Source organism: Harpia harpyja, chromosome 8, assembly GCF_026419915.1.
Source record: "Harpia harpyja isolate bHarHar1 chromosome 8, bHarHar1 primary haplotype, whole genome shotgun sequence".
NCBI classification, from domain to species: Eukaryota; Metazoa; Chordata; class Aves; order Accipitriformes; family Accipitridae; genus Harpia; species Harpia harpyja.
In genome coordinates, this window is record NC_068947.1 from 52,177,689 (window position 1) to 52,205,170 (window position 27,482).

Consider the following 27,482-nt stretch of genomic DNA (forward strand, 5'->3'; position numbering starts at 1 on the left):
CCTACTCTGTTACAGTGCTGCTGGAGGAAGGGACAGGGAGAGGAGAGTCCCCAGCCCTTCAGGCGGTATCTCCTTCCCAGCTGGGAACAGAAGTCTGGCCCCCACCCTGCCCATTCCTCAGCAGGAACCTTTTGGGAAGGAGCTGCCGCCAGACCTGGGGCAAGCTGCCAGTGCGGCGGGCCAGCCCGCCCTAAAATAGCGGTGAAAGCAGCCATGGGTCACGGTGGGGGAACTGCTGTTAAGAAGCCCAAGGTGGTGGGTGCCTGGCGTAGGAGCAGGATGGTGGGGAATCTCTTGTGATGGAAGCAAGCCTGTCAAACAGGGAAGGACGCGAGATGGCCTGAGAAGGAAGAGCCTGGCTGCGGCACAGAGATGACAGCTACTGGCTCTGGGTGTGTGGAGAGGAGGATGCTTCAGAGGCAAAAAAAAAAAAAAAAAAATCCTGAAGATTCTGTGGTTTGTATAACCAGAGTAAGTGTTTCTGAGAGGTTGCTGGGGCATGACCGTAGCGTGGTGCCTCAAGGCATTGGGGTGGGCATGACCAGAGCAGTGGTGACTCGATAGGGACATGGACTGTGCCTAAGGCTGCCGGCAGTGGGTAGACAGGATCACTCACAGGGATCAGCTGCGGGCTGCAGCTCCACTGTTGGTTCCAGCTCCTGCCCAGCCCTGCCCACAGAGCTAGGCAAGAGCCCAGGAGAGTGACCTACATAGAAAAAAAAAAAACAGATGGGAACTGAGCATTGATCTTGCTGCTTTGAGGAGAATAGAGAGGCATGAAAGCATTCGTTTAATGAGGAATAAACTCATGGAAAACAATTTCTGCATCAGCAGGAATGCCAGATCTTGTTTTTCTTCTTTTTCTCTGCTTTCTGGCAGCACCACAGCTCCGTGGAGTGGAACTGCTGCCAGATCCTCACTGCGAATTGTAGTGGTTAGATCTTAAACAGGTTGCTGTTGGGAAAAATGCATTGTGCCAGATGCGACAGCCTGAGAGAGGCTGCTGCGGCTCCATGTCCTCAGCCCCAACCCGTAGCTAGGCTGAGCTTGTATTCCCAGTAGGCACCCACACACAAATATGCATATACACCACATATATACACGGACGGCCACACAGATAACATGGCCAGCCACACAGAGCGCTCGCATGAACACAGCACCAGTGGCCTCATCCCACCGCCTCCTCTGGCTAGTGAGCATGCATATATATATATATATATGTCTATTTTTATAAATATCTACACACACATGTACAGCGTGGGTCCCTCCAGCAGCTGCCCCTCGATCCCAGTCTCACCAGTCCCCCTGGTCCCCAGTAGCCAGCTCCCCTGTGGTGGTCTCACCCCCAGGGACCCCCAGGTCCCCCAGCCTCTTCGGCAGCTGGTGGGACCCCCCCGGCAGCCATCTCCTCTCCCCCAGGCCCCTGCGCCGGCTGGCCCAGCTGCACCCTCGCTGCCGCTCACACACTCGCCCGCGTGCCTGCGCCCACGCCAGGGGCTGCCCCGTGGGCACCAGTCCCAGCCGCGGGCACCCAGACCCCCCCAGACCCCCTGCACGGGGTAACGAGAGCCCCTCGCCCAGGGCAAAGTGCGAAAGGAGTTTAATGAGAAGTCGGGACGCGCTGCGCCGATCAGGCGCAGGGCACGGCCAAACCATCACAAACCGTTGACACGCAACCGGCCCTTTTTATTCCCGTATCCCTCCGTTCTCCCACACTTGATCCCCCCCAAATCACCTAAACCCTGCCCCTGGTTCTTCCCCTAAAGAGTCCCGCGCAACGCCCAAACGCTCTTCCCCTGCGTCCCATCGTGTGTCCCCTGAACGCAGTGACCCCCCCCAGCCCTAAAGGTGCTCTGGGGCTGGGACAGCCCTGGCAGGGGCCCGGGCAGGGTGTCCCTTTCTTATTTCGGGTTCCCGCCCGCCGTCACGATTCGGTGTTGTTAAGTGGATCATGGGAAGGAATGCAAAGTAATATCAAAATCCTCGAGGCCTTCTGCGATCTAACTGGCCTCAGGACTCAGGGGGAGAAATGTCATGGTTTTTATATACAACCTACTAAGGACTCGTATACGATCAATGACTGTCCTCCATGGCAAATTAACGGTACCCCCACTTAATATGATTGAACCCGGTAGTTCGGAAAAATACCTGGGACTGAGAATAGACCCATGGACTGGAATATCTAAACCCGAACTACTAATGAAAATAAGAGTTTGGTTACAACGGATTGGAGAAGCACCACTGAAACCATTTCAGAAAGTTGACATCTTGAAGGGATACACGATCCCGCGACTGATTTACAAGTCGTGCCCCTGTGCTCCTGCAGACGGGCCGCTGGTGGGCCGACGGCTCCGGGGGTGGGCCTGGGAGCAGCCCGGCAGGGTGCTGTTTGTTTGGGGCGTCCCCCCGCTGCCGTCTCCCTGTGCCCCTTTGCGGGTGCGCGGATGAGCTTTCAGAACATAACCTCCTTAACGATCAGTGTAGTTAGGTTTGGGGTCTTTTATTTTTTAATATATAACCTACATAAAACTTCTTTCTTTTAAAGATTCAGGTTTCCTCATATAATGTTTCTTCTAAGTTCTTTGGTCATCTAGAAACAAGGCAATTGAGCTGTATGTTCCTGTTGTAAGACCATATAAAACACGTGCCTAGAGGCACACGCGACTTCTACCAGTCCGCTCTTCAGCATAAAGGGACAAGGGATGGGACAAAAAGCATGTCATTGCTTTTCCTCCAGCACCGATTTGCTGAAGGGCTTCTTAAAGCCTTGGAAAGCAAAAGCAAGAGGAGCTAGAGTGCTTTATGTGTAGAGGGGTTTTTTTTTTTTGCAGGGGCTGTAGTGGAAAACCACATCATGGCTCAGCTTGGACCAGCTTATCTAACATTTGATGTTCCCCAGGGGCTGCGAAGGAGCAAAGTGCGCCGTCGGGAAAGGCAGTAAGGCCTTGGACTTCGGCACTAACCGCAAAACACTGGCGGCCGCCAGCTCCGAGCAGCATTCCCGGCCAGTAAACACCCGGCTCTGCTCGGCAGCCGACGGGGGCACAGCCACCCACCGGCCCACGGGTCCCAAAGCCGGGCAGGCACTGATGGCGTCTGCCTGGAGGAGCGGGCTGAAGCAGCGTCACCCGCAGCAGATATGGGCACCGTACCCCAAAACCTGCTTCTGGAAACCCGGGAAATCATGTTGTGGGAGGTTTCATGCAGAGCCCGAGCCTAATTCTGCTCAACATGTTAATTAAACGTTTACCAGAGGGAATATCCTCAGAGATATTCACCACCTGAGGGACCAGCACCCCGTGCAGCCCAGCCTGACTTTGAAGCCGGCTGCGTTTTTGAGCTTTGGGGTGGACAGGACGACCTCCAGTGGTCCCTTCCCACCGAAACGATCCTTCATTTTTCCGGATACGCTCCTAGTAACTGCAGATGTCACCCAGCTAGGAAGGGCCGGCAGCACTTGGGAAGGTAGAGTGGGCTCACAAAGCGCTTCCGATGAAGGCGAGACACGCTCTGAGCTTTCCACGTGGAATTTAATACCAAAAACGACAAGCCGTTGCGGTCGGAGCAGCAAGCTAACACCAGCGGTCCGCTGGGAGGAGTACAACCGGCGGGATGATGCAAAAAAGAAACCACGGGGAGCTCGGACGGGCCGATGAACGGCAAACCAGTGTTGCTGTGGGAAGCCGAGCGTTGGCGGCAGGACGTGCTCACCGGAACACTGCCTGTGAAATACCAGAAGTCATCGGGGTTGGTTTTTTCGGGTTTTTTTTTTGGGGGGGGGTGGTTTACTCAGATCTGACGAGACTTTGGCTCTCATATTTGCCCCGTATGAGGGCGCAGAAAGGCCCAGAGCCGGGGGACAAGGACAGCTCTGGTGAGGGAAGGGCTCTCTCAGAGAAAGCCCAGAGGACGAGGCCCGCGCGCCTGAGCCTGAAGCGGCGACGCCGGCTGCCCAGCGCGGGAAGCAACAACGCCCCGCCCCGCCCCGCCCCGGCGCTGTCGCTCAGCGCGGTTGCTATGGCAGCGGCGCCGGGCCCCGCCTCCTCCTCCTCCTCCTCCTCCCCCCGCCCCTCGGTTTCCACGGCAGCGGGGCGCCGCGGCCCGCGCAGCCCAAGGTGGCGGCGGCCGCCGGGCCTGAGGGAGCTCCCTCGGCGGGGCCTGTGGGGATGGAGGGCGAGGAGCCGGCGGGGGACGAGTACAGCCTTCAGGAGGAGGAGGAGGAGGAGGAGGAACAGGTGAGGGAGGCGGCCTCCGCACCCTCTGGCTGTGGTTAGGCCAGCGCTGGCGTTGTGCTCTCTCCTTCTCTCCCAGGTGCTGGCCCCGTGTCCCCTGACGGAGGAGGTCCTGAGGGAAGGCCTCTCTCTCCTCTGTAGGACCGGCAACGGCCTGGCCCACGCCTATGTGAAATTGGAAGCCAAATACAAGTGAGTGTGCAACACCCGCCCCAGGAGAAGGCCTCCTCCTCCCCAGGGGCATCTGTGCAGCCAAGGAGCAGCTGTGTGGTAAGGCCACTGGTGACCGGCTGTGTGGGGCCGGAGCGTTTCCAGAGAGCCACGTTCTCCGGCTCTCTGGCTTCCAGTCTGTGCCTCCGCATAGCTTGCCCATCCTCAGCCCTGAGCTGGGGACTGCCTCCGCCGTAGCCAGACATGCCGGTGGGAGCATCAGTGTTCCCCTAGACTGAGAGGAGCCTGCCCATCGCTCTGGACTGGGGTCTCCTAGGGGGACCTGAACAGGGTGACCTCCCCACAGTCGCTTTTTGAGAAATATCCATTAAGCATCTCTCCTGTTAACTGCTAACCTTTAAGGCATGCACTTGGAAGTACAGTGCCACAGTGGCCTGGGGACGGCTTTGGAGCCTCAGCCCCATCAGTACACTCACATAACCCTAGACCTAACTAACAGGCCTCAGGAAGACTGTGTCTTTCATCAGCCTCACGGGTATCTCAACCAGCTTTTTCCCACTAGGAAAGTCCTTCCACACAGTCCTTGGTGTTGCTACTACTGTCTAACAGACCCACCCCCTCAAACTTATCCTCTTTTCTGCTCTGGTTCTGCCCTCTCCTGACAGATACGGTTCAATGGGAATCAGTACTCCCTGTGCCAGGAAAGCAGTTCCAATCTTACCGTTCAGCCTTGTTTACAGACTGTTTTGCCTCTCCCTAACGCCTGCCTTTTTCTTCCTTCTCTCCAGCAAGGCTTCCTAGGACAGCAGGGAAGTGGGAGAGGAGGATGCCCTCCCTCTAGTAGTGGCAAGGAGCAAACTGAAAGCTGGTAGCAGGGGGAAATATGAGAGATGTTTTATTCACATCCTCTCTCCCACAGGGGCTTGACAGATATCAGCCTCCTCGAATGCTTCATTCACCTGCGGTACGTGGATTTGTCAGAGAACAAGCTGCAAGATTTGTCTCCGCTGAGTGGCCTAACCCACCTGCTTTGGCTGAAGGTGGATGGGAACCTGCTTACCAGTGCCTGCATGCAGGAGCTGCCCTACCTCCAGGTCATCAGCTTTGCTCACAACCGCATCAAGGATATGGAGGGCATTACTCACCCCCGCTTAGCCAACCTCAGCCTGAAAGGTGATGCAGACCACCTCTCTTCAGTCTTGTGCCCATAGGACACTCTCTTTGGGTGGGAATAACTCTCTCATTTCTTCCTCCTCTGGCACTCAGGAAATAAAATCCAGACAGCGCTGGGCCTGAGTCACGGCCAATTGTTCAGCCTGCAAATCCTGGAGCTGCGAGGAAACATGCTAGAGAGCACAGCAGGGCTCAATCTTCCCAAGCTCAAGAACCTCTATCTGGTAAGGGATCAGCCAGCTAGGGGAGTGGTACAGAGCTGCTGCAGAGCCTGGCACCTCCAGTCAGTGGGAGGAAGAGAGATGCTGTCCCCTTCAAAGCAGCATAATTTTCATGCTAGCCCGTTCAGTTCAATCATCTCAGGCCGAGAGAGGAACAGATTTCAGAGCGCTAAAAAGCCAAAATCACTTCTTTGGGGTAGCTCCTTCTATGCTGTCTGCCCCGATAGTGTGAAATAGCCGCTGACCAGTAATTCCTCTGCAGAGAGCAGAGGAGTTGGCAATGTTCAGTGCGTCTGGTTCTACCCTCCCGGCATCCTACAGGACAGCGGTATTCTCTTCTGGCAGTGTTAGGCCAGCCTGTATTCGGTGTGTCCCTGGACTCCCGGAGGTCGGTGGGGAAAGCAACCGGTTTGCTCTGGGTGACAGGGGGAGGTGATGCCTCTTTCTCCTCCCTGATGAGCCTAATCAAATACTGGTTTAAAACCAGCACAATTATATGATTCACACCTTCAGCTGCCAAAAAAGCAACTGATTGAATATCGCAGTGAAACTAAGATAGGAGAAGCAATTTCCTAATACCATCAACAATTGCTTCAGGAAACATTTACTCCTAGAGAGGCAAGCGAAGAAAGCATGTATGGCTTAGTCCTATGCATCACACAGTGCTACAGCTTGCGAAGACTGCATAGGTGTCCTGAGTCACTGCCTCTTAAAAAGCAATTAAAGATGATAAAGGCTTTGAAAAGCTATATGGTTTCTTTTCATCAAGACTCCCTGGCAGAAAACACAGAGGAGATTGCTTGCTGAGATTGCCTGCAATTTTCTGGTAGAAAACAGATTTTAGGACTAGAGGTGCTGGAAGAAGGGATGAAGTGGATAAGTCACTAGATACAATACAGAATTTCAAAGTAAAACCAGTCACTTTAGTGAATGATTGGAGGGAAGCAAACAGAGCACCTATATTTAGAGTAGGTTCCTGGCATGACTGAGGAATTTCTGAGCTGCACATATGAAGCGGGCAAATTGCAAGACGTGATTATTAAAACTAGAACAACTCACTCATTTCTCAGGAATCTTTGGGGCTTGAACTTGTCTCTCATGTCCACCTGCTCACTAAATCATTTTGGAGGGGGACCTCTCCCTGTAGTGCTTTGCTTTCTCTATAAAGATGTTAGTATTACTTGATGGGTAAGATGTAGCTGATGCCTCAAGGACAGGGTTCGAGACAAAGGGTTAAATTTAAAGGAACTGAACCAAATTTGTATGACATAGTTGCAGATGAAATTTAGCATTAAAAAAGTTACACCTACTAGCAGGAAGACTACGAGCTGGCTGCGTACCATGTGGCGCTTGTATCGGCTTGAGGATCGCTGCTGTCAGTAGGGCTGTGTTAGTTCCTGGTCATTGTGCAGCAGTGGTGACAAAGGCTAGCTAGAGCAAGGCCAGGCGTGCAGGAAGGGGAGAGGGAACCGTGGGGAACATATTATAGTAGCTTTCCATAAGAAATGGTGGCATTGCTTCTATGTGAAGAACTGGTATCTAAGATAAGGTGACGATGTGATCATTTCATTAAAGGTGGCATACAGAATGTTATTTGACTGGGGGGGGAGAAACAAGCCTGAAAAGAATCCATTCTGCGTTGCCCTGTTAGTGCTTGCAGGGCCAGAGCCATTAAAACTATTCACGCTGAAGTAATGAAGAAAGTGAGAGTGGTGGGAGGTTACTATTCATTTTACAGAGCAGCGGTCTGTAAGCTCCCCACCCTATTTCTCACACCAGCTCCTGATTTCCTCTGAGGTACAATTTACTAGTCCTTCCTGGTTGTTAAATCTGTTTACACGACCTTCACTACATCTCTGACTTTCCTCTTTTTGTCCTTGTGTTACCCTCTTTACTTGGCCCAGCTGGTCCAGGCTTTTCCTTGTCCAGTTTCCATTAGAGTCCTCCTTTTCTACAAAATGTCCTTTTCCTGAGTGACTCAGTCCTCAACTGTTCTCCTATCCCACCAGTTCAGCCTGTGCCCCTTTTATTAGTCTCAGGCATTGGCCACGTCACTGCCTGGGTACCAACAAGGAACAGAGAGCACATCAACATCTCTCTCCCTGTTTCCCGTTCAGGTATCTGCATCCTTAGAGACTGCAGCCCTGAGCCACAACCGCAAGCGAAGCCCTGCTCAACTCCAGGCTGCAGAACGTGGCGGGGAGGTTGTAGTTACCAGGGATGTTCCAAACCTGGCTGCACAAGGCGGTGAGCAGCCGGACCTAGCACTGCAGTGAGCCCAGGCTTGGGCTGCAGACCTCTAATGGTCTTTTCCAGCCCAAATCCTGCTGTGAAACTACTGCTGAAATTCAGCACTTCGTATTTCCCAGTCTTATAACTCACATCACAGTGAAATGAATGAAATTCAATGGTGGGGAATTTTGAACCGATAGGACACGTTCTTCCTGCCGTACGATTGTTGTCAGATTTGTTGCAAGAAGGTACACCTGCGGGTGGATAACAACAATTATATCTGGAAAAGCTTAAAATTAAACCAACCAACAACCCCCATCCCCCTGCAACCTCTCTTAGGAATTACACACAGCCTGCTTCTGCTCCTAGAGGAGTAGAAGAGAGACTTCTTGGTAGCAGATTTCCCCCACAAGAGAAGCGGCTGACACTGGAAGATCCCTGGACTACACGGACTACGTGACTGAGAGGGGCTGGTGGGTTTTTTTTAAATACGCCTGCTTCGGGCTCAGGTCCGTGCTTCTTTTGGTCCTTGAATCTGAACGCTTAGAACCTATTTAGCCAAGACCATGAGCATCTTGATCTAGCTTCAGAGAAGGCTGTGTTGTGAGTGGTAGGGAGTCTGAAGGTTAGAAAGAGCTTTAAAGGCCAGAAATAACTGCTGTTTCCTCTCCTGTGTGTCCCCTTTTTCCTTCTCTCTTCCTGCCCCCCTGGTGCTCAGGCCCAGAACGCCATTCGGAGCCTTGAAGGCCTTGAGGGACTAGGGCAGCTGGCGGCTCTGCACCTGCGTGACAACCAGCTTGAGACCCTGGATGGATTCTGTAGTAGCATGAAGTGCCTGCAGTACCTCAATCTACGGTGGGTCCTCCCTGCTCTGTGTTGGGACCAGAGGCCCCTTTATCAGGCTGTACTCCCATTTAGATCTTTAGGATTTTCTGGTTTCTTTGGAAGTTGAAGACCTCATGGGGATGGGTTGATTTTTACTGTCCTTAACTGGTGTTCAGCACTCAGCTGCCTAGGAGTGTAACAGCCAGGGCCTTTCCTGGGCTTCTCAGAAAAAAATCTGCCTCTCCAGTCATTCTCACACCCCACCTCACGCTTTTTATTCCCTGCCATAACTCCTTTGGATGCCTCTAAGTGTGTTCTCTGTGTCCTGGACATGACAGCAAGTGCCCTTTACTTCTCAGCATTTGCCATACAGGGCAATGGCGATATCACACAGTTCAATGGACTGTTTGAGCACAGAGAAATCCATCTAGAGGAGATGTCCTTTTTGTCCCTCAGTCTGGGGAGCTGCAGACAGAGCTGGATCTTAGATCACAGGTCTGTGGTCTAAGGTCTATCATGCTGCTAAGTTTAGCTTTGTCTGTCTTGTCAGCTTACTGTTCCGAAGGGATCTCACTACTTACACGTGTCTCTCCCCTGCTCTCTGTGCTGCTTCTTCTTCAGGAACAATGAGATCAGTAACCTTCAGGAGGTGGCGAAATTGCAGGTCCTCCCCATGCTGCAGGCACTGGTGTTGTTGGACAATCCGTGCTCTGATGAACCCAATTACCGGCTGGAGGTCCTGGTCCTGCTGCCACACCTGCAACGCCTCGACAAGGAATTATTTGAGCAAGATGAGCGGGCGGAGGCAAATAAAATCCGTCAGAAAAGGCAGGAAGAAGAAAAGGTGAGAACAGCATGGTGGGGGAAGGAGAAGGAAGTGAAGGGAAAGAGGATCAAACATGCTGATCAAGCCTCTCCTCCTCTAGATTACGTGAGGAGAAGGCTGAGGGAGGTCAGTCCCAAGGGCAGGGGAGCCTGCAACAGAGGCCGAGCTTCGCAGCCTGGGTGTGATGGCCAGCATCACAACCCTACTGCCATTCCCGACCCCACTAGCGGAACTGAGCGGTAAGAGGGGAAAAGAAGTCGGGCATGGAGTCATTTAACTTCTCCCTCTTTCCTCCTTCAGGAAATGGAAGGATCTCTCCAGGGTGATGTGACTGAGTGACCCCTGTTTTTAACACCGGTTCCCAGCGCCAGTCAAGATTCGGAGATGCCTTCCCCCGCATGTGCAGCTGGGAAAGAGAGCTGTGGGTACCAGAGCTGCCTTCACCTCATTTTGCCCCTGGAGAAAAGAGGAGGGCTACGCGCCCTGGTCCTGGAAGCTGCCCTGATGTGCTGCAGTGTTTTTGCAGTCGCTGCACTCATATGCTCTATTCTCAGTAGGCCCGAGGGGGAAAAGGGGAAAAGGAAGAGTTACAGGTTCTGTGGTTCGATTTACGGCTCCCCAAACCCCTACAAGATTTTCTGATTTGAATGAAAATAATTAATGAGCCTGGAGTGACTGGAATTGTTTATCCTGCACACCCACTCCTATTCCCTGGCGCTCTCGCCCTCGTCTGCCTGTGTCTGTCCCCTCTCCGTCTCTCTCCCTTTCTCTCTCCATCCTCTACGTGCTGTTTGCAAAGCTTTGCTAAATCCTGACTCATCGCAGCTCTGGGTCACATGCTGCTGTCCCGGCCCTATCGGGGGCGTCTCCATCCCTGCTGCCGCCGCCGCCGTTGGCTTAGAGGACACATCATCTCCCCTTGAGGTCCTGCATCCCTCCTCAGCTTCGTCCTCTCTCCTTTCCACCAGCACTTTCTCAGTCTCTCGTTCACCCCCGCCCTAGGAAGGTAAGTGGCTCCCCACGGCCAGCACCCCCCCTCACCGCATATTTCTGCTCCCCCACCCCGTGCCCTCCAAACCCCACACGCACTTCGGGGTCCCTGCGGAGAAGGACGGCGGTGAGCGGCATTAAGAACTAAACTCCCCTCACTTCCTCCCCCTGCTCCTCCCACCTCTTTCTCCTCACACCCCCCCCCTTCTCACTTTTCTTTCATATTTTAATTTCAGGTACTCCCTCCTTCCCTACCCCCGGCAAGCATCACTGCAGATGTGAACCTAGGGAATTGCAGGAGGTGGGGGGGGGGCAACCGAGAAGGATAGGTGGTGCTCCCAAGGGCATTGCGGGATGGAGCTTTACCTGGGGGAGGAGGGTGGCGGTGGGGAGGAGGCACAGCTCAGTTTGGGCACTGCTGGGGAGAGGACCCAGCCTCAGAGCAGACCAGCCCCCCCCCCCAAGTCTCCCGAGGTGTTGACATAAACACAGACGCTCAGCCGGGTCCCAGGGAGAGGGAGGGAGGAGAGGGGATGTTTTCTTATCTGCACAGCCCCACACCACACAGGGGAAGGGGGGGGGGGCAGCAGGGAAGAGGAGGTGACAGTCGAGCAAGCAATAGCTGCATCAGCCACGACGCTGCAGCAGTGCGGGCTTCTCGGGAGCAGTGCCCAGCTCGGGGGAATCGCAGCAGCACACGGGGACTGGTGGCTGTGGCTTGGGGGGAAAAGGTCTTCGCCACGCTGGCCTGTCCGGCGGGGAGGGGGAATTGCTGCAGCGCGAACTCCAGCGAGACGGTGCCCTGGTGACAGGCGGTGCCACGGAGCGGTGCCCACAGAAGCGGTGCCCACAGGACGGCACTGCAGCAGTGCCAGTCTCCTGGGGTGCCCTGACCAGCCCCTCTTCAAGGCAGGCTGCCCAGCCTCCAGCCTGGCTCCTCTCTCCTCCTCGCTGTGGTCAACGGGCTCCCGGCTATGGCTCCGTCCCAATCCCTTATCCCGGCTTATCCGCCTCTGACCTCCTTTCAGGACAGTGCAGCTGATGCCAGGGATTTCAGGGTGGCTCTTTGCGCTGCTCAAAGGAGGGCAAACGCAGGGGGACGCGGGGCCAGCAACGCAAGTGGAGAAAGGGGTTTAAAGGACTCGAGGGGAGAAGAGACCAAGTGAGCGATGGGGTGGGGCAGGCGAGGCTGGATTTGGGCTTGTCATTTGGCTTCCTCGGAGCTGGCCCCACCAGGGGCAGGTGGATGTGGGCAGAGAGACGTGACCGCGGGCAACACGACCACGTAAGCAGAGCGGCGCTGCACCTGGCACGGGTCTTGCGGTCGCTGCCCCGTGTGGACTCCCTAGGGAGCCAGCTTCACTTTAATGGGGGTCCTGTTCCTCTCCCCCCCCCCATGGAGGCTGCTGGGGCATGGCCAGGGCACTGCTGCAAAGGAAGCTCGCAGCTGCGAGGGCACGGCTCCGGAGGAAGTTCCCGCGGCGCGTGCCAGATGGCGTGAGGAGCCCCGCCAAGGCGGCTGATGGGGGATCCCAGCCCAGATGGACATGGCGGAGGGCCCTGCGCAGGCTCCAGGGAGCCCCGGTGTCGCTGACTGAATCTCCCCAGCACGGGAAGCTCTTGCTGAAACTTCAGCGCCGCGCAATTTCCTCACGCTCGTGGGATTTCCACCCACCCCAGGCAACGGGGTAGAGAGCCGACTCCGGCTTCCCCCAGCCTGCTTCTTCGCTCCCCTCAGTGCTGTGAGCTGCTGTTTGCCTCGTCCCCCCCCGCTACCGCGCACCCCCCCACGCCGTGCTGAGCCCCTGCCAGACGCTCACACGCACCACGGCGTGGTTCTGGCTGGGGCCCCCTCGTCACCCCGGGGTCCGGCCTCGGCGCTGAGCTTTGCGTGGGTCCGACCCTGCTCTGGGTTGAGTGAATCATCCGTGGGAGCCGGGGGAGGAAAACCTGGCGGGGCTGGGAGCGTGGGGTGACACGCACCTCGCTGCTGCTGCCGCCTCTCGGGGGGGGGATGCAGCTCCCCGGCGTCGCATGGCCCCATGGCCGGGGGAATAGGAAGGTGGGATTGGGGGGGGTGAGTTATTTTGGACCCCCTAGGGAGCAAACTTCAGCAAGAGAAGCTCTTTCAAATGGCCGTCCATCACCCACGAGCCTGCTTTCCGCTTCAGGTTTAACCAGGCGCCCCAAAATGCCGGGTTTCCTCATCCGACAGAGACACCTCCCGCTCTCATCCGCTCCCCCGGCTCCGGAGCAAAGCGAAGGATCGGGAGCTGTGCCCAGCCCCCGTGTTGGGGCAGGGCTCGGTTCCCCCCTTCCCTTCAGAGCCCTTTCTCCCACGTCTGAGGCACCGAAGCCTTCAGCAAGATGGCTCCTCGGGCTGCTGGCCTCCTCCGCGCTCCCGTCGCCTCGGCACAAGCCTGACCCGGCGCCTCATGGCGGGGGGGGGTGACGGGAAGGCTGAACCGGGCGTTCGGCTGAGGGTCTGCGGGAGCTGGGCTGAGGCAGCTCCCCTCACCGTGGGCTGAGGGTCCCCGCCGGCCCGTCGTACCCCCTGCCCTCCCCAGCTCTTCCCCAGGCAGCCGCCGCTCGGCTGGCTCCCTGCCCGCTGCGTGTGGACACGGCGGCCGCTCGCTGCCTGGTCCTGGCAGGGACCGTCCTCTCCGCCGGCAAGGGGAAGGGAGACGCTGGGAGCTGGTGCCCCGTCCTTGGCGCCGGGGCCGATCCTCCCTCTCCGCCGCCCGTGGATGCTGTGGCACCATTCCCGTCTCCGCCATCCAGACTCGTATCAGGAGCCACGAGAAGGGGCAGCGCTCAGCCGTGGCGCGGGGAGGGGGGAGAGCGAGCTCGCAGGTTGTTATCTGCAGCAAAGGGACAGAAGAAATTCAAATAGATAAGCAGTTCCTGGACAAAATGTGGCTAGATTCCCACAATCTGGGTTTTAATAGCAGTTTGTAAATTTCCTTGAGCCGGTAGTTTTAGCTCCTAAGGTCGCTCTTCCTTGAGCTCCCTTCTGTCTTGTCTAGACGTTAGATGGGTGAGCAGCACATCCTGGGGCTTCTCAGAACTGAATGTGTCCTGGTCCTCTCTCCTCTCCTCTCCTCTCCTCTCCACAGACTCACCATGGCAGTCGAGAGGATCCACGCCCGTGAGATCCTGGACTCTCGTGGGAACCCCACGGTTGAGGTGGACCTGTACACACACAAAGGTACGAGGACGAGAGATGGAGGGGAGGTCCTGCCCGCCCCGGCGGAGCTGGCACTGCACGCTCTGCCGAGAGCACGGAGGGTCTTCTCCAGGGAACCCCTGGCAGACAGCACACCAGGGGAAGAGGCAGAGACCCAAACTCTGCTTGTGCGTGTGCTCGGCAACTTCGCACACGTGCCAGGCAAATCACGACGAGACAGCTCGCTGCCGTGTATCTGACTTGAGCCGTGCGCCTGCTAGTAGCAAGGACAGAAAACTTAGTTAACGTATTTACCTTCTTGTCCTATCCCCGCGATGCCCTCCTGCAGCTGTGCTTTTCCTCCTGGGACACATTACAAGTTTGGAAGCACATCCATGGCCGTGCTCATGCGGTGGGGGAAGGTTTGTCCCCAAGATCTCTGTGCAGGCACGGACGTGCATGTGTGTCTCAACTGGAAGAGCTGCATCTCCGCTGGGCCCAAAACTAGTTGGGCTGTGCGGTGAGGGGCCAGAGAAGGCATCCGACCAGACTCTTCTTCACCGAGGCAAAAACCCAGCCCCAGTCTGAGCGTGAGGAAGCCGCTGGAGGCTGGGGGTCAGGCTGCCTCTGAATCAGGAGAAGGGCTGAGGAGCCAGACTTCCACCCGTCATCCGTAGTTCTGGGAATGGTGTGGACCTCTGGGTGCCTGGGATGCAGGTTTCCCTCCTTTTCACCCTCTGCTCGTCTCACACCCGTGTTTTGCTGTTCCCCAGGCATGTTTCGAGCAGCGGTCCCCAGCGGTGCGTCCACTGGTATCTACGAAGCGCTGGAGCTGCGAGACAACGACAAGTCGCGTTTCCTTGGAAAAGGTGGGGAGATGCCTGCTCCGCACCCCGTCCCCGGGGCTGCCTGTGTGTGGGGCTCTGCCGGAGGGTACCGCTCATCCACTGGTGGGATGTGGATGTGTCCCACTGCCCTCAGGGAGACCACAGAGGCACAGACCTAGCGTAAAGTGAAAGATCAGGCCTCGATCTTCCCTTGCTGTCTCCCTCTCTCAGTCTCTCTACCGGTCCTCTCCCTCCCTCTTTCCACTCTCCTCTTTGCCTCACCCTTTCTCTCTCTCTCTCTCTTTCTCTGTCTCTTCCCTTCTTTAGGGGTCCTGCAGGCCGTGGATCATATCAACAGCACTGTCGCCCCGGCTCTCGTGGGCTCTGTAAGGATTTCTCTTTGTTCTCCCTTGTCCAACGCTTAACTCTGGTCCGTCTCTGTCCCCTGATCTCTGTCTCTGCCTCTCTTCATCTCGCTGGGTTAACAGACATAGTGATGCTCTCTGTGAACCTGGGCACACCCCTCCTGCCCCCCATGCCTGTATGTGTCCACAGCGATCTTTTCTCTGGCCAGAAAGGATTTAACGCTACCTGGTCCACCGCAGCATCTGTACCACCTAACGAGCCCCCTCGATGCTCCCTGCAGAGCTCTCTCTTTCAGACGTGCTCCTCCTCAAGCACTGAACCTCATCCACATGTCAGTGGCCTCACACCCAGCATTCGGGGTGTGATGAGCAGTGACCGTACCGTGCGAGGTCTGGCAGCCCCCCCCCCAGCACAGCCTTGCAGAGCAGGGGGGGGGCACATCTGCAACCTGTTTACACCTGAAGACCTGGAGCCTGCTCTGAGGAGAGCTGAGCTGAAGCCACACGTTACACCCCGTGCAGCCCGTGGTGGGGTCTGGCTGAGAGCCCAGCTCTCCCACCCCTGAAAAATACCCGGTGTGGCGGGGGGCTGCCTGTGTTAAGCCTAAACCTGGCTCTCCACCTCGCTCCCGGGGACGGCTCCATTCAGTCTACATTCGCTTGCTTGAGGTTGAGCATGCACTGTTGTTCTGCCTAGCTTCTGTGTGGCCACAGCACCACAAAGCTCCCTGGAAGCTGCCAAAAGGCTGGATAAATCCCCAAGGGAGTCCTGTGTCCCCAGCAACGCGTGGCCTTGCCTGGGCTGCAGCTGATCCCTTCTCCAGCGTGGGTACATCTACACTGCACTGCAGCAACCTCATCGTGGTTACCTAACTTGACTATATACCAAGGCACTAATTCCAGAGCTTTGTGTGTACATGTTCCCCCACGAGCTAATAAGGTCCCTGTACCCCCAGCTTCTCCATCAACACCTTTCCCGCACACCGGAGCCAACAGCTCTTCTCAGCCTCCCCTTCTCAGGAGCTGTTTCTTTCTTGCAGGGCCTCTCTGTTGTGGATCAAGAGAAGATAGACAATCTGATGCTCGAGATGGACGGCACGGAGAACAAATGTAATTCATTCCTCTTTTCTGGCCTGGGAAGTAAAGAGGGCTGGAGCGGGGGGGCACCGTCAGAGCTGTGGTGAGCCCAGGGCTGGGCTGGCAAGGGCACCCGCTGGGCAGGAGGTTGCTGCCTGAGAAGCCTAACTCCTCCTTGGTTTTGCCCGCAGCCAAGTTTGGTGCCAATGCTATCCTGGGAGTTTCGCTGGCCGTGTGCAAGGCGGGAGCTGCAGAGAAGGATGTCCCCCTGTACCGGCACATTGCTGACCTGGCCGGCAACTCCGATCTCATCCTTCCTGTGCCAGTAAGACTCCTCCGTCCTTGATATCCACCTTCAGAAACTCCAAAAGAAATTTCAAAGGGTGTGTTGGGAGGTAGAGAAGGAAGGGATACAGGACTGAAACATCAGCCGAGTGCACTGCACTCGTCAAGGAAGCAAACCAAGGCCTGAGATTTGTCAGGTTTCAATACGGAAAAGAGGGGCCTGAGGAGGATACGGCAGAGATCGTGGCAGGGCTTGACTGAGGATCTCCCTCTCAGCACAAGAACCAGAGGGCATCGTGTGAACCCTCTGGGGCACAGTTCAGAACGAGGGCATATCGGTCTTCACACCAGGGGTAGCTGCCCTGTGAAACTCCTGCGAAACTCCTGTGAAACAAAGGGTGTTGTGGATGCTAAAATTTTCTCAGAGTCAAGGAGAAAGGTCCTGGAAGAGAGATTGACATAGCATTGCTGATAAACACATACAGATAAACACAGCCCAGATAAACATATATAGCTCAGGAGATCTCTGAGATCGAGGGAAAGTCGATCAGGTGGGAAAGTCCTCTCCAACTATTTGCTTTGAGCCACTATTGGAAGGAAGACCCCCCGGGCTTATGTGCCTTTGGTCTGATGCGTTGTAGCTGATGTGTCACGTTACCCTGTGGGACGTGGCCATGGATCTGAGAGCCTCCCCTAGGTAGCGCCAAGATCGGTTCCTTCAGCTCTGATTCTCTTACGGACTCTTGCAGGCTTTCAACGTGATCAATGGAGGTTCCCACGCAGGCAACAAACTGGCCATGCAGGAGTTCATGATCCTGCCTGTGGGAGCTGAAAGCTTCCGCGATGCCATGCGCATCGGGGCTGAAGTCTACCACAACCTCAAGAGCGTCATCAAGGAGAAGTATGGCAAAGATGCTACCAATGTGGGTGATGAGGGAGGCTTTGCCCCCAACATCCTGGAGAATAGTGAAGGTGAGAGCCCTGCAGAGATGGGGTGCCCTTGCCTGCAATGCTGTGGCTTCCTATACCTGGCTCACAGCATTCCCCAAAGATTGGTTCAAAATATGAGGCCTCGGGGTCATTGACCTCCTGTGTTAGGGAATGGTTTCTAAGCTCCTTCTCCTTGAGGTGGCCTTGATCTGTCACAGCCTCTCCCTACAAACCTTTCATGCGTGCGCACGCTTTTCCAAGGCCTTCCCCCAACTTGTCTCTGAGCTGTGGAATTGTACTTTAATTCCTCCTCGTCCCTTTGGACATGGCCTCCACAGCATCTCGGCACGTTTCTGTTGCGCTCTGGGCTCCCTTCTACCTCTCCCATCACCCCGTCAGACTCTCGGTGGCTCTCAGGACCCTCCCAGGGGAGGTTCCCACCGAAAGGCAGAGCTCTCTGCATGGGCTGACTCTCCTGACTGCAACTCTCCTCCTCCCAGCTCTGGAGCTCCTCAAGGAAGCTATCGACAAGGCGGGCTACACGGACAAGATTGTCATCGGTATGGATGTGGCAGCCTCCGAGTTCTACCGTGATGGCAAATACGACCTGGACTTCAAGTCCCCAGATGACCCAAGCCGCTACATTTCTGCAGATGAGCTGGGCGACCTCTACCAAAGCTTTGTACGTGATTATCCAGGTGAGCTGCTGTGCTTGGCAGTAGGGAATCGGCACTGGTGTTGCATACTTAATGGGTGCATCCCCTCTGTGGTTTTGGGGTGGAAAGGGAGGTGGCTTTGACTCATGTCTCTTCTGTTGTCCCTTCAGTGGTCTCCATTGAGGATCCCTTTGACCAAGATGACTGGGAGGCCTGGTCCAAGTTCACGGCCAATGTGGGGATTCAGATAGTGGGCGACGACCTGACGGTGACAAACCCCAAGCGCATCGAGCGAGCTGTTGAAGAGAAGGCCTGCAACTGCCTCCTGCTCAAAGTCAACCAGATTGGATCCGTCACGGAGGCCATCCAAGCGTAAGTCCAGCCCGCCGCCCTTGTTGTCCTGCGAAAGGGCTGGCGGTGAACCACAGCAGGGTGTCACGCTATCCACTGGATGAATAGACTTCTCTCTCTTCCAGAGGGTAGGATGCTGAGGGTGGGAGGAGAGGGTGCCTGGATCTCACGCTGTGCAGATGGTGGTTAGAGGAGTGGGAGCTACTGACTGCATTTCTCGCTCCTTGCAGCTGCAAGTTGGCCCAGGAGAACGGCTGGGGTGTGATGGTGAGCCACCGATCTGGGGAGACCGAAGACACCTTCATTGCTGATCTGGTCGTAGGACTGTGCACCGGGCAGGTAGGTGAGACCCAGGCCACGCACAGGCCTGGAGGAAAGCGAAGGGGTCTGAAGACAGAATCCCCTGTCCCGCCACGGGAAACTGGTGCAAGTCATAACTACAGTGTTTGTTTTGGGAAATGCTTTACAGATAAAGACGGGTGCTCCCTGCAGGTCTGAACGCCTGGCTAAATACAACCAGCTCATGAGGTAAGGGGCTCCAGGGACGGGAATGCAGAAGAGAGGACGGGGGAGTGACTAATTGGGGTGGGAGAAGTTGAAAGCCCAAGGGTAGATGGGGTTTGTAGGGGAAACGTTACGAAGAAAAGGCGCAGAGATGACAGTAGGATCCTGGGGAGATCTCTGGATGGGCTTTGTGGGGGAAACGTTATGAAGAAAAGGTGCAGAGATGACAGTAGGATCCCGGGGAGATCTCTGGAGCAGACTCCTTCCCTCCTCCTGGGCGCGAGGGTGCAGCCCCCCAGGCGCGGGAGCTGAGCTCCTCCGGCCCACGTCAGCTTGCTGCTGACGCACTGCGCCTCCGGTTCCCGGGTGCCTCCGACGCTCCCTCGCAGCAAGGGCCTGACGTGTGCCGTCTCTCTTTCTCTCCTGCAGGATTGAGGAAGAGCTTGGCGATGAAGCACGCTTTGCCGGACACAACTTTCGCAACCCAAGTGTTCTTTGAATGTTGTCCCCAGGGCGCAGCCACCCTGCTGCTCGTTCCCACCTGACAGACTCTGAAGCCCCCTTCCCTCCACTGCTCCCTTTTTTGCTCTTTCTCCCCCCCTCCGCCACCCGGTTCCCTCTCACCTCACCCCCCCTCGAGTTCAGGTGTCCCCGGCTAGATGTACCCAGGTGAAGGATGAGAGAGAGGCCTCCACCCTGTCCCTTGCTTTGGGGTCATAAGCATTTCTGGATCTAGGCATTGTGCGTCTCTTGTTTTTTTGTGCAGGGCCGTGTCTGAGCCACTCCGTTCACATGTTAGACTACGGGAGCGTGCTGCCTGGTGCGTTTCCCTTGTACGCCGAAGCATGCGCGGCGAACGTATGCGCGTCGGCTGGCGTGTTTGGACAAGTGTCGCACCCGTAGCTGCGTTTGGACGAGTGTCGCCAGTGGCTCGCTTTCATTGTGCATGTGTGTAGGTGTATGTGTACTGGCCTACGGCGTCCTTGTGCCCCAGGCGTGTGTTTGCGCTGAGCCGTCCGTGGTGGGACCCGAGCGTCCCCTCCTTCCACCCCGAGTGCTGTGCCGTGTTGGGCTGTGCTTGCCACCAGCTTAGCGTCGAAGAAGTGCACTGCTGTTCCTCACTGGGTGTGCGTGCGCGCGTGTGTGCTGTCAGTCTCCGGGTCAGCACGTAGTACTGTGGGGCGATATATTAAAACACATCCGTAAACGAACCCATGCTCTCATTTGCTTCTCGTGACCTTTTTCTCTCTGTTCCCTCCCCTCTTGCATTCCTTCACCCTCTCCTCCGCCCATAATGTCTGCTTCACCTTCTGGACAGCCCATGCTCAGCTGAGCAACAGACAAACTACAGATCCCTAAACTCAATTAAAATGTATTTCACACCTGAGTTGCCTGGCTTGGCCTGATGTTTCTCTCTACACGCCACCGTTTGGGAAATGGGGACATTTTGCCATCAAAGCAGGAGAGGCTCACGCAGAAAGGTAACCGAAACAAGCAGAGGGGACTGGCAAGAGAAAGAAAAGTCCCGGGTACCTCCGCCTCCTTTCACAGCCTTGTCCCACAGCCGGACAGCTCTGTCGGCCACCCAGCCGGAGAACACGGAGGGGAAGGCGGGTGGGAGGGTGGGAGTTGCCCCCACCCTCTCCACCAAACCACGTCACGTGAAGATCTGCTGTGCAGGGGTTTTAATGGTGCCCTCCACGGATGCCAAGACCTCGGGGTGGGCCACAGGCCAGCTGCCCACTGGACTCATGTGACGGTAAACTGGATCTGCACGTCTTTGGGAGAGAAAAAGCTGATCCTCCTCCCCCAAAAGGGGCTTGCAGAGCAGCGAACGGAGGGGTAGGTGGGACGTCAGTCTCTCTCAGCTCCATCTTGTTTCACAGGGGCAACGCAGCAGTGTTTGGGGATAGTAGCCCGTGCTCCAGCCGGTGCCCCAGCAGGCTGAGTGCCAGCAAACCCCAGCGCCTGCTCAACAGCGTTATTCTGGACAGACTCCAACAAAGGCGGGAGGCTGGGGGGTGCTACGGTGAGAAATCCAGGCCACGCTCTGATGCAGAATAAAGGCTAAAATCACCTTGCCCACCGTTACCGGTTCGTGTCAGTAGCCCCTCTATGTACTCGGGCACACTCAGGTCCCGCGAACCTCCTGCCCCACTTCACTACAGAAAGTTTCCAGACCCTCGCTTAAGCCACGCCGCCTTGTCTTGCGCGATGAGCAAGGACAAGGGTAAAGACCCAGGTTGCTCCAGCAAGTCCCAAGCCCCCCCAAGCCCTGACGCGGGCTTTAAAATTTTAAAACGTTGGCGTTTCGCTGCCGGTTCTTTACCAAATAGCATAGGAAAGGGAGTAAGTTCAAGAAGGGAAGACAAAGGCTAGGGCACACATGCCCAGAACAGAAAAAAGAGTGGGAGGGAGGATGTAAGGGCAGAGGCAGGATTGGTTTCTGGGGGATCACTGGTGAATACAGAGCAAATCTCGGCGGTGATGAATAGCTCGCGTCCCAGCTGCCGGCCCTCTCTCGTCAAGTCTCCCCCTCAGCCCCTCCGAGCAGCAGCGGGGCAAAACCCACCCCAGACTCCAACCCACGGGTGAACAAACCCACGCAAACCCCGCAGGACGCTCCCGGACGTGCCCGAGGATCGGCAGCAAAGGCAGACGTTCCTGGGGGCGGGCGGGGGGATGTGCCGGGCCCCCCCACACCCCGTGGGGAGGCAGCGGACCCCCCCCCACACCCCGTGGGGAGGCAGCGGGGGATCGGCGCCACCGGCCCGGGGGCTGGCAGCCCGGAGGAGGGGACGAGGAGGTGGAGGGGGGGGCCGGGGGGGGCCGCAGCTGCCTTCTGGGAGCTGTAGTCCGGCCGCCGCTCGGGGAAGGCTCCATTTTCCTCAGCCACTGGGGCGGGGAGGGGGGGTGTGTGTGCGTGGTGTCCCCCCCGTGGTGTGGTGACCCCCCCCCCCGTGGTGTGGTGACCCCCCCCTCGTGTTTGACCCCCCCTCCGTGGTGTGGTGTGACCACCCCCCCCCGGTGTCCCCCCCGCAGCCACACGTCTGCCCCGCGAAAGCGCGTGGGCGCGACGGCGGGGTTTTGGGGCAGGAAAAGTGCGGTTTTGGGTGCGAGCGCGAGGCACGGGGAGCCGGCCGGTTTTTTTCCCAGGCATGCACCGAAACGGCTGGTTTCCTTTGTTTTACATGCTGGGATTTTGCAAAGGGTCTGGCTATTGCTGAGCGAGCAGGGCAGTTTTGGGGGAAATAAAGTTCCTTCGCTTTTCTGTTCCCAAGAGCATCTCCCCCCCGCCACGTTTGTCTTTTTTTGCGCAAGGAAGGAAATTTAAGTCCCCAAGGTAGTGCGTGTTGCCCATTTAAACGCAGCAACGCTGTAACAGCAGGGAACCCGTGTATCTCTACGTTGTGGTAAGAATTCGTTAGTGAAGAGTTACCGCCAGGGAGGTATTGCCACGTCCCTGTGGCAGGGAAGACGCGTGAAAGCACCGGGGTGGTGAGAATGCCTCGCGCCGTGGCGGTGCCTCACCTTGGTGCCTTTTCTGAATCAAAAGAGTTTGTCATCGATGGCACGGTGTATATAAGGAATATACGACTCCGCTATGTTTGCTTGGGTCACTGCAAATATTTATCCTTAGCCAACGCATCGTAAGGTACACGCTGCTTTCTCCTTGCCTCAGTGGCAGAGGTTTGCTTATAGTTTCTTTGTGATGGAAATGTCCAAACACTTTGCTATTCCCGCACCTGAGGACTCCTGGTGTATAAACTGATGTCTCCATCAGATTGCTGGCCACTACGCACGTTCCATCAGAGTATGAGGAACAGCAACAGCGCAGAGATGGGCCGGAGATGTGACAATGTCTGTGAAGGGAAACATTTGTTGGATTGGTTTTCTTTTAACTCTCAAATCATACCCTTCTTTAGATGACATTTGCAGAGCAATGTTGAGCTGTTAAAGGGATAATTTAACACCAGCCCCCCCCCCCAAGCCTGCAGAATTGTTCTTTTGTTTCTAAATAGGTGTGTGTGCCCATAAAGGAGCTGGAAGGGGAGATGGCACCGAATTAGGCTTGTTGTAGAGTGCCCAGGGAAGCCTTAATGCTGAAGAGCTACTGAATTTCTCCGGTATCTTTTCGTCTCTCTCAAGAACGACGGGGTTCTATTCAACCTTGGGAAACCAACACCTTGAACGCAGGAGGCTGTCAGAGACACGCTTCTGCTGAACATCTGACAAGAGGCCCAAAAATGTGGGTGCTGGATAACTCCTATAAGGTGCTGGGCACCTTACTCAAATGAAAAGCATTTGGCTCTGCTGCTGGAAGACTAAATACGGACAGCTTGGACAGGTTGTCAGGAGGAAGCTCGTTGTTATGAAGCTCGCTGCCTGGGCAAAGATCAGCTTACCGGAGCATTGCATGTCTCGATGTGGAAGCAGCTTAACTCTGTGCTACGCCATGGGTGGAGGGGCGGGGATAAAACACCTCTGTAAATGGTGCAGGTCCTACAGTTTTGGATAAACTGTGTGCATCTGCTGGCACAGCGCACATCCTGCTGCGCCTCAGAAATCAGCCGTGCAGCTATGACGTACCAGCACATCTAGTGGGCAACTCAACTGGGGTGATGGGTACGGTTACCACCCCTGCCCCTCACTTCTAGAGGCTGCCAGAGTGGCACATGAATGAGCCTCCGCAATTAACAGCTCCCTGAGCTGCAGCCCAGGCCCAATTTGCTTGATTAAATGGTAAACTGAGGCAGCTCATTGTTTCATTACCAGTCACCGAGCCATCTCGGCCATGGGGACAGCCATTGCTGGGAGACTGGTGTGACTGGGCAAGGAGTGATTCATCTACCAACAAACACCAGTTTGCAGGTACTACTTGTCTGAGGTTGAGAGCGCAAGCCAGGAGAAGCCATCGTGGGTGGCCCTGGCGGGGTTCTGGCTTGGAGAAAGACTTTCCCTAGCCCTAGCGCAGGCTAGAGCGCTTGCTTGCTTCTTGTTTTCATCAAGGAGACTACTATGTGCCGTGTGTCTGTCGTGGTTTAACCCCAGCCAGCAACTAAGCACCATGCAGCCGCTTGCTCACTTCCCCCCCACCCAGTGGGATGGGGAGGAGAATCGAGAAAAAAAAGTAAAACTCATGGGTTGAGATAAAGACAGTTTAATAGGGCAGAAAGGAAGAAAATAATAATGATAATATAATAATAAAAAAATGACAATAATAACAATAATAATAAAAGAATTGGAATATACAAAACAAGTGATGCACAATGCAATGGCTCACCACTCGCTGACCGATGCCCAGCCAGTTCCCGAGCTGTGATCTGCCCCGTGCCCCCCCCCCCCCCCACTAGCTCCCCCCAGTTTATATACTGGGCATGATGTCACATGGTGTGGAATACCCCTTTGGCCAGTTTGGGTCAGCTGCCCTGGCTGTGTCCCCTCCCAACTCCTTGTGCCCCTCCAGCCTTCTTGCTGGCTGAGCATGAGAAACTGAAAAATCCTTGACTTGGTATAAACACTGCTTAGCAACAACTGAAAACATCAGTGTGTTATCAACATCCTTCTGGTATTAAATCCAAAACATAACACTATAGCAGCTACTAGAAAGAAAATTAACTCTATCCCAGCTGAAACCAGGACAGTGTCAAAAAGGGAAACGGGGGTCTGTGTATTTTCAGAATCAGAGTTTCATAGGAAGATTGAGGTGGGGAGGGATGTCTGGAGGTCTCCGCTCCAAACTCCTGCTCACAGCAGGGCTAGCCCCAGACCCTGCTCAGGCTGCTCGGGGCCTCGGCCAGGCGGTTCCCGAACATCTCCAAGGGGAACATTCCCCAGCCCCTACGGGGACCCGTGCCGGTGCTGAACTACCCTCAGGGAGGTTTTCCCTTTATCTAGTCAGAATTTCCCTTGTTGCGAATTTTGTAACCATTTCACTGTGCATCCATCAGAAGAGCTTGGCTCTGACTTCTCTGTGCCCCCCCAAATAGCTGAAGAGAATAATTAGTTCCCCCCCTAACCTTTCTCTACTCCAGGCTGAAAGAATCGGCTCCTTCAGCCTCCCCTTGCATGCCATGGGCTCCAGCACCTTAATTATCGCATTGCTGCCCCCCCGCAGGACTCTCTCCGGTTTATCAGCACCCCTCCTGGGCTGTATTTCTGTAAGAAGGCTACATCCCAGCCAAGGCCTCTTGTTTCACAGGCTGCTGTTTGTGCCCTGGCAGAACTGGAAAGCAGTGGGATGACGCAGCTGGAGAGACCTCAGGAGGCGGCGTGTCCCATCTCCCTGCTCCGAGGGAGGACCAGTTGCACCCCAGCAAGCTCGGTCTCTGCTTGCCGAGCCTCCTAGCTGGCTCACAGACTCCCCGAGTCATTTATGCATCCTGAAAAGATACAGCTAATAACGCTCTTGATTTGCCCAAGGTCTTCAATCTGTTGATTTCAAAGGTGGGAGAATTTTTTTTTTCCCATGTTCTGCAGCCAGCTCACCTTGGTCCCTCTGCACAACCGCTTGTGTTTCTCTTGTCTATTTTCCACTTAATGCTGGCCGTCCTGAATCAGAGCAGGGTGCGGTTTTACCTAGCAGCAATTTGGCTATGAGGATTTCTGAGCAGGGAAGGGGAAATGGTTTGTTGCCTTTGCTGACAGCACCCGTGTCGATCCTCCTCACAGCCCTCTGGAAGCCTGCTCCTGGTCACATCGTCCACAGCTTGTCCTCAGCCAGCCAGAGACCCAGAAAAGGTCTTGACCAGCTGCACTTGTCTTCTATCACTCCTCGTTTTTCATCCCTCTGGCCAAAAACCTTGGCCATCAGCGGAGATGCTGCTCCTTGTCCACAAGTAAGGCAGGATTATACAAATGCAAATTGTTACCCTGCCCCCCTGGTCCTGCTTCTCTCGTGAATCACCTCTGATGACTTTTCATAAACTAAGAGCGTGGGCTTTACAGGAGACAGGCCACCTTCGGCTGCCTTCTTGAAATAACGCTAAACCTAGTAAGATTTCATAAGGCATTGGCGTGTCTGCCTCTTTTCTTATGGAAATGGTAAATGACACTAAAATCTTGATAATAAATTTAACATTGGTTTAAGTCAAATTTTTGAACTCAGGCAACCGACCTGGTTTATGGGAGATGACGACGTGAAAACCATGCGGGGCTTGACTTTGTGCTTACATAAACTCGGTGTCACACGTTACTGATCCAGAAGACCCTGGGACTGCAGCAAAACCAACCGCTGTAGCTTTCACTGAGGCTTTTCCCCAAATCACAAACCTTAGGGATCTGCGTATTTTGTTCAGCATCCGGAGAACAGGGATTTTGACAAGATCTTCCTCCTTCCATGAATCATCACTTTGGCCTCTAAGGGTCACACTCATGAGCTCGGGACGTGAGGCTGTCAGCTCCCGAGGTAACAGTTTGAAGCAGCCGTGAGTGACGGCTACAAACACTACTACCTCAGCAGCAGTAATAATAATAATAATAATAATAATAATAATAATAGTAATATTTGTTCTTGTTTTCTGGGGCTCAGCGTGGTGAGCCCCTTTGTGAAGCAGGCAACGCTTCCCTCTGTGCTGGGGATCAACAGGGTGTTCTCTTCAACGTAGCACCTCATCAAAATAATATCCTGAAATGTTTCGGACCGACCACCCAACATCGGTGGGTGTTTTTGCAAATGTTTGCCATGGCTTTTCCAATCCCTCAACTCCACGTGTGGAAACCAGAAAGTCTTAGGGAACAATAGCACCCCGGGATTACCGCTGGCAGGGCGGAGGCTCTCGGCAAGGGTCAAGACAAAGAGCTAGGTTGGGGAGAAGGGCGGATGAAAGAACGAACGAAGGCTGGAGACACGAGGCGTGCTTGTGTTGTGCAACGGGGCGCTGCGTGCCAACGGGGCCGGCTCGGGAGCGAGAGGCACCGAGGGCAACGCCGCGTCCAGAATAAACAGGGACGCCCCAAAACGGCACCGTACCCCGGGGAAGAGGGTGTGGAACAAACGCGTCGGGAGCCGTTGGCTTACGAGGGTGTTGCAGGGACATTGTTATTGATGTTTTCAAAGTGTTGGGGCGATTAGCGCTACAGAAAAACCCACGAGGAGATGAATCCATCTGTAGTCAGTGCCGAGTTTGGATGCCATACAGCGAACAGCGCTTGGAGCCATGTAACGGACAATAAGAATTACTGAATAAAAACCCGTTGAGAGAGCACCATCCAGCCCGCTCACTGAAAAGGTCCTGCCGAGGAAATGTTTTGCGATTATACTTAAAGGCTACCGGAGCGCAATACAAGGACTTGCCCATACGCATCCAAAGCCTCTCTTATTTAAACGTGCAGACAGACATGCCCGCCTCGGTGCGACGCAGCCGGGGGGTTTGCTCGTACGACCGGCCTCATTTTCCGAGTCTCCAGCGGTCAGTGCCGGGGGGTCACCCCCAGCTTCTTCCCCGGCCCACGCTCCCCAGCTCCAGCCGGCCGTGCTCCCAGAGCTCTCCGGGGCAGCGGCTGTCGTTGGATCAGAGCCTTCACGGATTTACCGGGTAACAAAACCAACGGCCCCCCCTGCTCCGCTCCCGCTTCCCAAAAGTCTTCCTTCCACGGCAACTTTTCCAAAATGGCCATGTAGGCCCCCGGTGGGGCTGAACTCCCCGACG

General features: G+C 55.5%; 2 protein-coding genes across 3 annotated transcripts; both read left to right on the forward strand.

Moving 5' to 3' along the window:
* Window positions 1-3,652: 3,652 nt before the first annotated feature.
* LRRC23 (leucine rich repeat containing 23) lies at window positions 3,653-10,344 on the forward strand. The gene is given in 9 exon segments (XM_052794095.1): window positions 3,653-3,747; window positions 4,088-4,235; window positions 4,312-4,424; window positions 5,323-5,590; window positions 5,592-5,640; window positions 5,643-5,800; window positions 8,748-8,884; window positions 9,476-9,698; window positions 9,981-10,344. Coding segments are annotated over 9 exon segments (1,230 nt in total). The 3' UTR covers window positions 10,020-10,344.
* A 193-nt stretch (window positions 10,345-10,537) lies between these two features.
* ENO2 (enolase 2) lies at window positions 10,538-20,218 on the forward strand. Of its 2 annotated transcripts, none has more exons than XM_052794989.1 (12): window positions 10,538-10,686; window positions 13,787-13,878; window positions 14,610-14,705; window positions 14,991-15,049; window positions 16,069-16,138; window positions 16,297-16,430; window positions 17,140-17,362; window positions 17,821-18,018; window positions 18,147-18,348; window positions 18,558-18,666; window positions 18,797-18,855; window positions 19,261-20,218. In XM_052794989.1, the coding sequence occupies exons 2-12, from the start codon at window positions 13,794-13,796 to the stop codon at window positions 19,328-19,330; spliced, it is 1,305 nt and encodes a 434-aa protein (XP_052650949.1). In that variant the 5' UTR covers window positions 10,538-10,686; window positions 13,787-13,793; the 3' UTR covers window positions 19,331-20,218. The 2 variants fall into 2 exon arrangements, with proteins under 2 accessions (XP_052650949.1, XP_052650948.1); XM_052794988.1 differs by lacking the exon at window positions 10,538-10,686 and adding an exon at window positions 11,825-11,955.
* The last annotated feature ends 7,264 nt before the right edge of the window (window positions 20,219-27,482 follow it).

Coding starts and splice junctions, on each gene's coding strand:
- ENO2 (XM_052794988.1), top strand. CDS start 11,840: ATGGGGTGGGGCAGGCGAGGCTGGATTTGGGCTTGTCATTTGGCTTCC. Junction 11,956..13,786: donor ACCGCGGGCAACACGACCAC/GTAAGCAGAGCG, acceptor TCCTCTCCACAG/ACTCACCATGGCAGTCGAGA. Junction 15,050..16,068: donor CCCCGGCTCTCGTGGGCTCT/GTAAGGATTTCT, acceptor TCTTTCTTGCAG/GGCCTCTCTGTTGTGGATCA.